Source organism: Dryobates pubescens, chromosome 26 (assembly GCF_014839835.1).
Source record: "Dryobates pubescens isolate bDryPub1 chromosome 26, bDryPub1.pri, whole genome shotgun sequence".
In the NCBI taxonomy this organism is placed as follows: Eukaryota; Metazoa; Chordata; class Aves; order Piciformes; family Picidae; genus Dryobates; species Dryobates pubescens.
The window spans coordinates 927501-941146 of NC_071637.1; the positions used below are offsets into that span (position 1 = coordinate 927501).

General features: G+C 61.1%; 1 protein-coding gene across 1 annotated transcript in view; it reads right to left on the bottom strand.

Moving 5' to 3' along the window:
* CEP250 (centrosomal protein 250) overlaps nucleotides 1–13646 on the bottom strand; it is a 65584-nt gene that overhangs the window by 4540 nt on the left and 47398 nt on the right. The window contains exons 27-30 of the mRNA XM_054173337.1: nucleotides 11635–12180; nucleotides 7999–10620; nucleotides 1745–1768; nucleotides 1002–1112 (exon numbers count right to left, since the gene is read on the bottom strand). Coding sequence (XP_054029312.1) covers nucleotides 1002–1112; nucleotides 1745–1768; nucleotides 7999–10620; nucleotides 11635–12180 — 3303 coding nt within the window. The remainder of the gene's footprint in view (nucleotides 1–1001; nucleotides 1113–1744; nucleotides 1769–7998; nucleotides 10621–11634; nucleotides 12181–13646) is intronic.

Below are 13646 nucleotides of genomic sequence, written 5' to 3' on the forward strand. Positions count from 1 at the left end.
AGCCTGAACCTCCCCTGGCACAGCTTGAGACTGTGTCCTCTTGTTCTGCTGCTGGCTGCCTGGCACAAGAGACCAACCCCCACCTGGCTCCAACCTCCCTGCAGGGAGCTGTGGATGGCAGTAAGGTCTCCCCTGAGCAAGGCAGATGCAATTTAGCTGCACCAGAGACTGCTGGGGGCTAACACCAAGCAGTGCAGGCCAGGGAAGAGCAAGAAGGAACAGCTCCTGCCATGGGAAGGACAAATGTGTGCCTGGGGATGCTGAGACAAGCAGGGTGGCACCAGAGTGGATGTGCATCTGGGGTGCCAGTGATGGTGCCCCTGGGCTGGGCACTGCTCAGGCTGCACCTCCAATCCTGGGCTCAGTTCTGGGCTCCTCACTCCCAGAAGGACACTGAGGGCTGGGGCAGGGCCAGAGAAGGGCAACCAAGCTGGGGAAGGGTCTGGAGAGCAGGGCTGGGGAGCAGCAGCTGAGGGAGCTGGGGGGGGTTGGTGTGGAGCAGAGGAGGCTGAGGGAGACCTCATTGCTCTCTGCAGCTCCCTGAGAGGAGGCTGCAGGGAGCTGGGGGTTGGGCTCTGCTCCCTGCTCTCAGGTGAGAGAAGCAGAGGACATGGCCTGGAATTGTGCCAGGGGAGGCTGAGCTTGGAGAGGAGGCAAAATGTCTTTGCTGGCAGAGTGGTCAGGGCCTGGCAGAGGCTGCCCGGGGAGGTGGTGGAGTCCCCATGGCTGGAGGGGTTCCAGGACTGTGTGGCCATGGCACTTGGGGCCAGGGTTTAGGGGGCATGGCAGAGCTGGGGTGATGTAGGACTGGGTGCTCTGAGAGGGCTTTGCCAACCCAACCCCTTCTGAGGCCCTGGGGGAGACACAAAGATGGAGCTGCGTCCGGCGAGGGGGCGCGAGGGACGGGAACGGAGCAGCGGCCTGCAAAGCGCTCGCTGTGGCAGGAGGCCATATGCCAAGGGAGCATGAGGCTCTGCAGAGGGGCTGGAAGCCTCTTTCACCTGCTCCAGAGTCCTCTTGAGCTCAGCATTGAGCTGCTTCAGCTCCACCTTCTCCAGCTCCAGCTTCGCCACCGCTCGCTGCAGGCGCTGCAGCCGCTGCGACTCCAGGAGCTGCTCCGGCGGCCGGCACCCAGCCTGCCCTGCAGCAGCCTGCTGGGGACACACAGGAGAGGAACTCAGCTGCTGCACAGCAAGGTCAGGAAAGCCTCAAGCAACCCACTGGGAAGAGTGACTGGGGCAGAGGAATCACAGAGCTGCCAGAGTCCTTCCCCTGTGCCAGTGCCACAGCTGAAGCAGCTGGGCTGGAGGCTCAGGAGCTGCTGCTCTGAGCAGGCCCTGGGGCAGCCTGAAGCCAGCTCTGGCACTGGGAGAGTGGTGAGGAAGGTCCTGCTGGGTGGCCTGGGAGCAGCCAGCTCCTTCACTGCAAACACCAATCCCCCAGGCTGCCTGTCTGCACCCTGGGCAAGTGCCAGCCAGGAGTCCATCCAGATCTAGGCCCAGGGCTGAGAGCTTCCAGGAAACACTGAGCCAAAGCAACTCTGCTGGCTGCAAAGTGCAGAGACACAGCCCTGCTCCTTGGGACCTTAGAGCTGCCAGGGCTGGAAGGGAGCTCAAGGCTCAGCCAGCCCCAACCCCCTGCCATGGGCAGGGACACCTCACACCACAGCAGGTTGCTCACAGCCACCTCCAGCCTGGCTGCAAACACCTCCAGGCAGGAGGCTTCCACCACCTCCCTGGGCAGCCTGGGCCAGGCTCTCACCACCCTCCTGGCCAACAACTTCTTCCTCACAGCCAAGCTCCAGCTCCCCACTTCTAGTGCTGCTCCATCCCCCCCAGTCCTGTCCCTCCCTCACACCCCAGAGCAGAGGGGCAGGATCCTCTCCCTCCACCTCTGCCAATGGGCACTGGCAGCCCAGAAGCAGCTCAGCTGCCCTTGGCCTTCTGGGCTGCCAGTGCCCATTGCTGGCTCCCTGTCCCAGGCCTGATTCCTGCCCCCCTCAGAGGTGTCCCAGACCCCTATCCCTCCCTGACACCCTCCAAAGTCCCTCCCCAGCTTGCTTGCAGCCCCCTGCAGCTCCTGGCAGGCCACCAGAAGCTCTCCTGGGAGCCTTCTCCTCTGCAGCCTGCACAACCCCAACTCTCTCAGGCTGTCTCCAGAGCAGCTCCAGCCCTCTGCTCCTCCTCCTGGCCCTTCCAGGACTGGGCAGTGCCAAGTCTCTTCCCCTCTGGGGTCACAACTGACCCTGTCCTAGAGGCCCTGCTCCAGGTCACCCTGGAGAATGCAGTTGGCTTTTCCTGGCTCTGCTTCCTGCTTCTTTTGGTTCAGTGTCCCCCACTCTGCTTTGCAGAGAGACTGCAAACAATCCTTTCCTGTTCAGTCTCCTGAGGGATTGACAAAGGTCTGCAGTGCCTCCAGCAGCCTTTCCTGCAGCCACTGCTTGCCACAGAGTCCCCATGGCTGGAGAAGGCCTCTGAGAGCATCAGGTCCAACCATGATCTGAGCCCACCAGGGCCACTGCTGTCCCACATCCCTGAGCACCATGTCTGGAAGGCTCTTAACCCCCTCCAGGGATGGGGATCCAAGCACTGCCCTCTTCCAGCCTTTGGGAACCCTTCTGGCACAGAGGTTTCTCCTCCTCTCCAACCTGACCCTCCCCTGGCACCATTCCAGGCCAGTTCCTCTTGTCCTCTCAGTTGTGGCTTTTGAGCAGAGCCCAACCCCAGCTCCCTGCAGCCTCCTCTCAGGGAGCTGCAGAGAGCAATGAGGTCTCCCTCAGCCTCCTCCAGGCTCAACCCCCCCAGCTCCCTCAGCTGCTGCTCCCCAGACCCTTCCCCAGCTTGGTTGCCCTTCTCTGGACACAGTCTCCAGACAGCTGCTGGGGTTTTTGAGGCATGAGGAAGCAGCTGGCAGCCAGGAGGATTCTTGTTTCTTGGGTTCCTCAGAGGGGAACCTGCCTTAGCTCAGAGCCAAGGGATGCATTCTGCAGCCAAGCCTGCTGGCTGCCAGCACAGCTCCTCTGGCCAGGCTGCCTCCACTGGGGGGAACTGCTACTGCCCTGTCTGTATGGGAAACACCTCCAGGGTTCTTTCTGGCCATTCTAAGGGGCTGAGGAGCAACCCCCAGGGGCTGAGGAGCAACCCCCAGTGGCTGAGGAGCAATCCCCAGGGAATGAGGAGCATCCCCAGGGGCTGAGGAGCTTCCCCCCAGGGAATCAGGAGCATCCCCCCAGGGGCTGAGGAGCATCCCCCCAGGGGCTGAGGAGCTTCCCCCCAGGGGCTGAGGAGCATCCCCCCAGGGAATGAGGAGCATCCCCAGGGGCTGAGGAGCTTCCCCCCAGGGAATCAGGAGCATCCCCCCAGGGGCTGAGGAGCATCCCCCCAGGGGCTGAGGAGCATCCCCCCAGGGAATGAGGAGCATCCCCAGGGGCTGAGGAGCTTCCCCCAGGGGCTGAGGAGCTTCCCCCCAGGGAATGAGGAGCATCCCCAGGGGCTGAGGAGCTTCCCCCAGGGGCTGAGGAGCTTCCCCCCAGGGAATGAGGAGCATCCCCAGGGGCTGAGGAGCTTCCCCCAGGGGCTGAGGAGCTTCCCCCCAGGGGCTGAGGAGCTTCCCCCAGGGGCTGAGGAGCATCCCCCAGGGGCTGAGGAGCATCCCCCCAGGGAATGAGGAGCATCCCCCCAGGGAATGAGGAGCATCCCCCCAGGGGCTGAGGAGCATCCCCCCAGGGACTGAGGAGCATCCCCCCAGGGAATCAGGAGCATCCCCAGGGGCTGAGGAGCTTCCCCCCAGGGAATCAGGAGCATCCCCAGGGGCTGGGGAGCTTCCCCCCAGGGAATCAGGAGCATCCCCAGGGGCTGGGGAGCTTCCCCCCAGGGAATGAGGAGCATCCCCCCAGGGAATGAGGAGCATCCCCCCAGGGAATGAGGAGCATCCCCCCAGGGGCTGAGGAGCATCCCCCAGGGAATGAGGAGCACCCACAGGGAATGAGGAGCATCCCTTAGGGAATGAGGAGCACCCCCAGGGAATGAGGAGCACCCCCAGGGAATGAGGAGCATCCCTTAGGGAATGAGGAGCATCCCCAGGGGCTAGGGAGCACCCCCCAGGGGCTGAGGAGCAATCCCCCCAGGGGCTGAGGAGCACCCCCCAGGGAATGAGGAGCACCCACAGGGAATGAGGAGCATCCCTTAGGGAATGAGGAGCATCCCCAGGGGCTGAGGAGCATCCCTTAGGGAATGAGGAGCACCCCCAGGGGCTGAGGAGCATCCCTTAGGGAATGAGGAGCACCCCCCAGGGAATGAGGAGCATCCCTTAGGGAATGAGGAGCACCCCTTAGGGAATGAGGAGCATCCCCAGGGACTGAGGAGCATCCCTTAGGGAATGAGGAGCACCCCCAGGGAATGAGGAGCATCCCCCCAGGGAATGAGGAGCACCCCCAGGGAATGAGGAGCATCCCTTAGGGAATGAGGAGCATCCCTTAGGGAATGAGGAGCACCCCCAGGGAATGAGGAGCACCCCCAGGGAATGAGGAGCATCCCTTAGGGAATGAGGAGCATCCCTTAGGGAATGAGGAGCACCCCCAGGGAATGAGGAGCACCCCCAGGGAATGAGGAGCATCCCCAGGGAATGAGGAGCATCCCTTAGGGAATGAGGAGCACCCCCAGGGAATGAGGAGCACCCCCAGGGAATGAGGAGCACCCCCAGGGAATGAGGAGCATCCCCCCAGGGAATGAGGAGCACCCCCAGGGACTGAGGAGCATCCCTTAGGGAATGAGGAGCACCCCCAGGGACTGAGGAGCATCCCTTAGGGAATGAGGAGCACCCCCCAGGGAATGAGGAGCATCCCTTAGGGAATGAGGAGCACCCCCAGGGGCTGAGGAGCACCCCCAGGGAATGAGGAGCACCCCCAGGGAATGAGGAGCATCCCTTAGGGAATGAGGAGCATCCCCAGGGGCTGAGGAGCAATCCCCCCAGGGGCTGAGGAGCACCCCCCAGGGAATGAGGAGCACCCCCCAGGGAATGAGGAGCATCCCCCCAGGGGCTGAGGAGCACCCCCCAGGGAATGAGGAGCACCCCCAGGGAATGAGGAGCACCCCCCAGGGGCTGAGGAGCACCCCCCAGGGAATGAGGAGCACCCCCAGGGAATGAGGAGCATCCCTTAGGGAATGAGGAGCATCCCCAGGGAATGAGGAGCTTCCCCCCAGGGAATGAGGAGCACCCCCAGGGGCTGAGGAGCACCCTCCAGGGAATGAGGAGCACCCCCAGGGGCTGGGGAGCATCCCTTAGGGAATGAGGAGCACCCCCCAGGGAATGAGGAGCACCCCCAGGGAATGAGGAGCACCCACAGGGAATGAGGAGCATCCCTTAGGGAATGAGGAGCACCCCCAGGGAATGAGGAGCATCCCTTAGGGAATGAGGAGCACCCCCAGGGAATGAGGAGCACCCCCAGGGAATGAGGAGCATCCCTTAGGGAATGAGGAGCATCCCCAGGGGCTAGGGAGCACCCCCCAGGGGCTGAGGAGCAATCCCCCCAGGGGCTGAGGAGCACCCCCCAGGGAATGAGGAGCACCCACAGGGAATGAGGAGCATCCCTTAGGGAATGAGGAGCACCCCCAGGGGCTGAGGAGCATCCCTTAGGGAATGAGGAGCACCCCCCAGGGAATGAGGAGCACCCCCAGGGGCTGAGGAGCATCCCTTAGGGAATGAGGAGCACCCCCCAGGGACTGAGGAGCATCCCTTAGGGAATGAGGAGCACCCCCAGGGAATGAGGAGCATCCCCCCAGGGAATGAGGAGCACCCGCAGGGACTGAGGAGCATCCCTTAGGGAATGAGGAGCACCCCCCAGGGAATGAGGAGCACCCCCAGGGAATGAGGAGCATCCCTTAGGGAATGAGGAGCACCCCCAGGGGCTGAGGAGCACTCCCACCAGGGGCTGAGGAGCACCCCCCAGGGAATGAGGAGCACCCCCAGGGAATGAGGAGCATCCCTTAGGGAATGAGGAGCACCCCTTAGGGAATGAGGAGCATCCCCAGGGGCTGAGGAGCAATCCCCCCAGGGGCTGAGGAGCAATCCCCCCAGGGGCTGAGGAGCACCCCCCAGGGAATGAGGAGCACCCCCCAGGGAATGAGGAGCATCCCCCCAGGGGCTGAGGAGCACCCCCCAGGGAATGAGGAGCACCCCCAGGGAATGAGGAGCACCCCCAGGGGCTGGGGAGCACCCCCAGGGAATGAGGAGCACCCCCCAGGGGCTGAGGAGCACCCCCCAGGGAATGAGGAGCACCCCCAGGGAATGAGGAGCACCCCCCAGGGGCTGAGGAGCACCCCCCAGGGAATGAGGAGCACCCCCAGGGAATGAGGAGCATCCCTTAGGGAATGAGGAGCATCCCCAGGGAATGAGGAGCTTCCCCCCAGGGAATGAGGAGCACCCCCAGGGGCTGAGGAGCACCCTCCAGGGAATGAGGAGCACCCCCAGGGGCTGAGGAGCACCCTCCAGGGAATGAGGAGCACCCCCAGGGGCTGGGGAGCATCCCTTAGGGAATGAGGAGCACCCCCCAGGGAATGAGGAGCACCCCCAGGGAATGAGGAGCTTCCCCCCAGGGAATGAGGAGCATCCCCAGGGGCTGAGGAGCTTCCCCCCAGGGAATCAGGAGCATCCCCCAGGGGCTGAGGAGCATCCCCCCAGGGAATGAGGAGTAACCCCCAGGGACTGAGGAGCATCCCCCAGGCGCTGAGGAGCATCCCCCAGGGGCTGAGGAGCAATCCCCCCAGGGGCTGAGGAGCAATCCCCCCAGGGGCTGAGGAGCAATCCCCCCAGGGGCTGAGGAGCACCCCCAGGGAATGAGGAGCATCCCTTAGGGAATGAGGAGCACCCCCAGGGGCTGGGGAGCACCCCCAGGGAATGAGGAGCACCCCCAGGGAATGAGGAGCACCCCCAGGGGCTGGGGAGCACCCCCAGGGAATGAGGAGCACCCCCAGGGAATGAGGAGCACCCCCAGGGGCTGGGGAGCACCCCCAGGGAATGAGGAGCACCCCCAGGGAATGAGGAGCACCCCCAGGGGCTGGGGAGCACCCCCCAGGGGCTGAGGAGCACCCCCCAGGGAATGAGGAGCACCCCCAGGGAATGAGGAGCATCCCTTAGGGAATGAGGAGCACCCCCAGGGAATGAGGAGCACCCCCCAGGGAATGAGGAGCATCCCTTAGGGAATGAGGAGCACCCCCAGGGGCTGGGGAGCACCCCCCAGGGAATGAGGAGCACCCCCCAGGGAATGAGGAGCACCCCCAGGGAATGAGGAGCATCCCTTAGGGAATGAGGAGCACCCCCAGGGAATGAGGAGCACCCCCCAGGGAATGAGGAGCATCCCTTAGGGAATGAGGAGCACCCCCAGGGGCTGGGGAGCACCCCCCAGGGAATGAGGAGCATCCCTTAGGGAATGAGGAGCACCCCCAGGGGCTGGGGAGCACCCCCAGGGAATGAGGAGCATCCCTTAGGGAATGAGGAGCACCCCCAGGGGCTGGGGAGCACCCCCCAGGGGCTGAGGAGCACCCCCCAGGGAATGAGGAGCACCCCCCAGGGAATGAGGAGCATCCCTTAGGGAATGAGGAGCACCCCCAGGGGCTGAGGAGCACCCCCCAGGGAATGAGGAGCACCCCCCAGGGAATGAGGAGCACCCCCCAGGGAATGAGGAGCATCCCTTAGGGAATGAGGAGCACCCCCAGGGGCTGGGGAGCACCCCCAGGGAATGAGGAGCATCCCTTAGGGAATGAGGAGCACCCCCAGGGGCTGGGGAGCACCCCCCAGGGGCTGAGGAGCACCCCCCAGGGAATGAGGAGCACCCCCCAGGGAATGAGGAGCATCCCTTAGGGAATGAGGAGCACCCCCAGGGGCTGAGGAGCACCCCCCAGGGAATGAGGAGCACCCCCCAGGGAATGAGGAGCACCCCCCAGGGAATGAGGAGCACCCCCAGGGGCTGGGGAGCACCCCCAGGGGCTGGGGAGCACCCGCAGTGCTTACCTGAAGGTGGAAGCGGTCCTTGTCCCTGTCTGACACCATGCTCTGCAGGATGGCTATCTCCTCCCTCAGGGTGCTGTTGGTCAGCTCACTCTTGGCCAGGGCCTGGCCCAGCCCCTGGGCCTTCTCCTTCCACTCGATTTCTGCGCTCTCAGTCTGCCTGAGAGCAGCCACCACACGCTGCAGCTCCTCCTCCTTGGCCTTGCGCTCCTGCGCCAGCCGCCGGCTCAGCTCCCGCTGCCCGGCCAGGAGGGAGTCCCTCTCCTGCAGCGCTCTCCTCCTCTCTGCTTCCTCCTCCTCCCACTGCTGGAGCTTCTGGATGTGCCTCTGCAGGCTCTCCCCTCCGCTCTTCCACTGCCAAGCTGATGTGAGCTGCTTCAGGAGCTCACTCTGCCTCCTCAGCTCCTCTTCTCTCCCTGCCAGAGGCTCCTCTGAAGACCTCACTCTGCCTCTCTGCCGGCCCAGAGTGTGCTGAGCACGGTGCAGCTCTTCCCCAGGAGCTCTCACCTCCAGCTCTCCTTGCTCACCTTGAGCCTTGCTCACTTCTCCCCCCTGAGGCAAGGCCTCTTCCAGGAGCTGCTCTTGCTCTCTGTGCTCCCTGACCTCTTCCTCCTTCCTGGGCAGCCCAAGCTGGAGAGCCTGCCAGCTCCTCAGCCCTTCCTGGCGCCGTGCCCTTCGCGCCGGAGCTCCATTGTCCTCATCTCTCTTCCTCACCGCTTCCTGAAGCACCACCACCTGCTTCTGCCCTGATGTCAGTGCTCCTTTCCTGCCTCCTTCACCAAGCTGGAAGCTGTCCATTGGCTTTGCCTGCCTGAGGAACTCCAAACCACTCTGCTGCTCCATTTGGCTTCTCCTGTCCGGCTCCTGCCGCAGCCTCTCGGCCTTGCTGCTTTCCGACTCCTTCAGCCCTCGAAGCTCCTGGACAGGCTCCTGCCAAGATCCTATCTCCTGGTCCCTAGCTCCTAGGGAAGATTCTAGAGCTTGCAGCTGGGCTTTAATCTGCATCTCTGCCTCCTCCTTTTGCTGCTGGAGTCGGGCCACAGCCTCCTCCAGGACTCTGATCCTCCTTTCCCTGTCCTTCAGAGTCTCTCTTGCTGCTTGAAGCTTTGCCTGCTCAGCTCCCTGCTTTCCCTCCCTTTCCTTGCATGCCTCACATTGCTCTCTCAGACTGAAGATTTCTTGCCCTTGTTCCTTTAGAGCCACTTGAGGAGGCTGCAGAACTTCCTTCTGCTGGTCAGCATCTTGTTCTTGGAAGGTCTCCATCACTTCCTCCTGAGATTCAGCCTCTTCCTTCAGGCCTGGCTTGGTGTGTCCGGAGCCTCTGTGCAAGGCACTGCCCTGCTCTTCTGGCTGCCCCTCAGAGTTCCCTCTCCCTTCCTTTTGGGTTTCCAGGAGCCTGTCCTTTTCTTTTAAGGTTTCCAAGGCCTGCTCCAGCTGGTCCTGGACAGTCTTTAGCTGCATTCCCATCACCACTTCAGCTTCCTGGATTTGCTTTTGCTGCAATTCCAGCTCTTGATCTTTTTCAGCTAAGGAGAGAGTCATCTTTTCCACCCTGCTGTGAAGCTCTTGCAGGTGCTCCTCTTGCTGGTCCTTGTACTGCTGGAAGAGTCTTAACTGATCCCTTTGAGACTCACATTGGCTCTCTCTGTCCTTCAGAACTGCCCTCAGGTGCTCAAGGCTTGCATGCAGAGCTTGCACTTGCTCCCTCTCCTGTTCCAGCTCCTGGACCTGCTGGGTCAGAGACAGCAGCTCTGTGTTTTTCTCCTTCAAGTGTCCTTTCATGTGGTCAACTTCCAGGAGCAGACTTCTCACTTGGGATGTACACTCTGGCTCTAGAGTCATTCTTTTCAGCTCCTGCTGCTCCCTCTCCTCCAGCTCTCTGCTCACAGCAGTCTTCTGCAGCTCTCTTTGCTTCTCCAGCTCTGCTATCAGCTCTTGCTGGGACCTGATCTGCTGCTCCCTCTCCTCCAGCTCTCTGCTCACAGCAGTCTTCTGCAGCTCTCTTTGCTTCTCCAGCTCTGCTATCAGCTCTTGCTGGGACCTGATCTGCTGCTCCCTCTCCTCCAGCTCTCTGCTCCTGTTCCTGGCAGCAGTCCTCTGTGTTTCCTGCTGCTTCTCCAGCTCTGCTATCAGCTCTTGCTGGGATCTGATCTGCTGCTCCCTCTCCTCCAGCTCTCTGCTCACCTTGCTGGCAGTAATCTGCAATTCCTGCTGCTTCTCCAGGTCCTGTATCTGTTCTTGCTGGGACCTGATCTGCTGCTCCCTCTCCTCCAGCTCTCTGCTCATGTTCCTGGCAGAAGCCTTCTGCAGCTCTTGCTGCTTCTCCAGCTCTGCTATCAGCTCTTGCTGGGATCTGATCTGCTGCTCCCTCTCCTCCAGCTCTCTGCTCCTGCTCCTGGCAGCAGCCTCCTGCAGCTCTTGCTGCTTCTCCAGCTCTGCTATCAGCTCTTGCTGGGACCTGATCTGCTGCTCCCTCTCCTCCAGCTCTCTGCTCCTGTTCCTGGCAGCAGTCTTCTGCAGCTCTTGCTGCTTCTCCAGGTCCTGTATCTGTTCTTGCTGGGACCTGATCTGCTGCTCCCTCTCCTCCAGCTCTCTGCTCATGTTCCTGGCAGCAGCCTCCTGCAGCTCTTGCTGCTTCTCCAGCTCTGCTATCAGCTCTTGCTGGGATCTGATCTGCTGGTCTCTCTCCTCCAGCTCTCTGCTCACCTTGATGGCAACAGTCCTTTGTGTTTCATGATGCTTCTCCAGGTCCTGTATCAGAGCTTGCTGGGATCTGATCTCCTTGTGTCTCTCCTCCAGCTCTCTGCTGAAGATGCTGGCAGCAGCCTTCTGCAATTCTTGCTGCTTCTCCAGCTCTGCTATCAGCTCTTGCTGGGACCTGATCTGCTGCTCCCTCTCCTCCAGCTCTCTGCTCACAGCAGCCTTCTGCAGCTCTTGCTGCTTCTCCAGCTCTGCTATCAGCTCTTGCTGGGATCTGATCTGCTGGCCCTTCTCCTCCAGCTCTCTGCTCATGTTCCTGGCAGCAGTCCTCTGTGTTTCCTGCTGCTTCTCCAGGTCCTGTATCTGCTCTTGCTGGGACCTGATCTTCTTGTATCTCTCCTCCAGCTCTCTGCTCACAGCAGTCTTCTGCAGCTCTCTTTGCTTCTCCAGCTCTGCTATCAGCTCTTGCTGGGATCTGATCTGCTGGCCCTTCTCCTCCAGCTCTCTGCTCATGTTCCTGGCAGCAGCCTCCTGCAGCTCTTGCTGCTTCTCCAGCTCTGCTATCAGCTCTTGCTGGGACCTGATCTGCTGCTCCCTCTCCTCCAGCTCTCTGCTCACCTTGATGGCAGCAGTCCTTTGTGTTTCATGCTGTTTTTCCAGGTCCTGTATCTGTTCTTGCTGGGATTTGAGCTCCTTGTGTCTCTCCTCCAGCTCTCTGCTCACAGCAGCCTTCTGCAGCTCTCTCTGCTTCTCCAGCTCTGCTATCAGTGCTTGCTGGGACCTGATCTGCTGCTCCCTCTCCTCCAGCTCTCTGCTCACAGCAGCCTTCTGTAGCTCTTGCTGCTTCTCCAGCTCTGCTATCAGCTCTTGCTGGGATCTGATCTGCTGGCCCTTCTCCTCCAGCTCTCTGCTCATGTTCCTGGCAGCAGCCTTCTGTGTTTCTTGCTGCTTCTCCAGGTCCTGTATCTGCTCTTGCTGGGATCTGATCTCTCTGTCTCTCTCTTCCAGGTCTTTGCTCATTTTGCCTACAGCAACCCTTTGTTCTTCCTGCTGCTTCTCCAGCTCCTCTATGTGTTTCTGCTGGGACTCTGCCTTCTGTTTTCCCTCTGTCATGTCCTCTCTAACCTGATCAAGAGCATTTTGATGCATTTCTTTCTGCTTTTCCAGCACTCTCACCTGTTCCTGGTATAACCTCACTTCTCCCTCCCTCTCTGACAGGATGGCAGTGAGCTTCTCCTGCAGAGCTTTGCCCTCTGCTGCTTCCCTGTGGAGCACCTGGATTTTCTCCCACAGGGTCTCCATCTCCTCATTTTTCATGTTTAAGACAGAGAGTGTAGTCTGGAGCTGGTGCTCCAGGCAGTGGTTCATATCTGTGGCTGTGTTTGCTCTGCTTTCAGAGGCTGTGACTGACTCCTGAAGCAGTTTTATGTCCCAGGCCAGTTTTTCTTTCAGGGCTTGCAGGCTGTCTCGTTCCTGCTGGAAAACAGGGAGGAAAAGAGTCAACAACTCCATCTCTCAGAGCTGCCTTTCAACTTACAGCTCAGCTCCTGCTCCAGGGCCAGGCAAGGGCTGGGGTTTGGGTTTGTAGAAGATTTGAACCATTCCATTGCTTTCCCTTTGGATGAAAACTGTTTGCTTTCACTTCCCAGATCTGGAAACTGGGCTGCATGCATCAGACTCAATCACAGAATCAGCCAGGCTGGGAAAGACCTCAGAGATCATCAAGTCCAACCCATGACCTAACACCTAACCCCTCCTGACAACTAACCCCTGGCTCCAAGTGCCTCATCCAAGCCTGTTTGGAACACCTCCAGGGATGGGGACTCCACCACCTCCCTGGGCAGCACATCCCCAGGGCCAATCTCTCTTGCTGGGAAGAACTTTCTCCTCACCTCCAGCCTGAACTTCCCCTGGCACAGCTGGAGACTGTGTCCTCTTGTTCTGGTGCTGGTTGCCTGGCAGAGGAGACCAACCCCCACCTGGCTCCAACCTCCCTTCAGGGAGTTGCAGAGAGCAAGAAGGTCTCCCCTGAGCCTCCTCTTCTGCAGGCTAAGCAACCCCAGCTCCCTCAGCCTCTCCTCCCAGGGCTGTGCTCCAGACCCCTCCCCATCCTCATTGCCCTTCTCTGGACATGTTCTGGACCCTGTCCAGATCTCATTTGTGGAGCCATTGGCATTGGAGAAGTGGGGAAGCACTGCACAGGCTCCAGAGTCCAGGCTGCTGTCCTAGTGCCTACAAGGTGAGCCTGCTGGCTCAGCTACACAGCCCAGCAGGGAAGCAAAAGGCTGGGAGAGGAGGAATGAGTGGAAAATGAGCAGGGGGAAGTGAGGGGAACTTGGTCAGCACTTGCACACTCTGGGGCTTCTCAGCTTTGGGCTGAACCTCCACACCAAGGCTCAAAAGCAGCTCCCCACTGGGAAAAGTCTTAGCCTAGGCTGCAGCCAGAGCAGGGTGGGCAGCAGGGCAGCAGAGGGGATTCTGCCCCTGGGCTCTGCTCAGACCTCACCTCCAATCCTGCCTCCAGCTCTGCTGTCCCCAGCAGCAGAAGGCCTCAGAGCTGCTGGAGTGAGGCCAGAGGAGGCCACAAGAATGAGCACAGGCTGAGGGAGCTGGGGCTGTGCAGCCTGCAGAGGAGAAGGCTCCAGGGGGATCTCAGAGCTGCTGCCAGGAGCTGAAGGGATCCTGCAGGAAGGCTGCAGAGAGACTTCTCCTGAGGGGGTCTGGAGCCAGGCCCAGGGGGAATGGTTTGGAGCTGAGGCACAGCAGGGTCAGAGTGGAGCTGAGGGAGAAGTTCTTCAGCAGGAGGGTGGTGAGGCTCTGGCACAGGCTGCCCAGGGAGGCTGTGGCCTGGAGGTGTTCCAGGCCAGGCTGGATGAGGCCTGGAGCAGCTGAGCCTGGCTGAGAGGTGTCCCTGGGCACGGCAGGGGCTTGGAGCAGAGGAG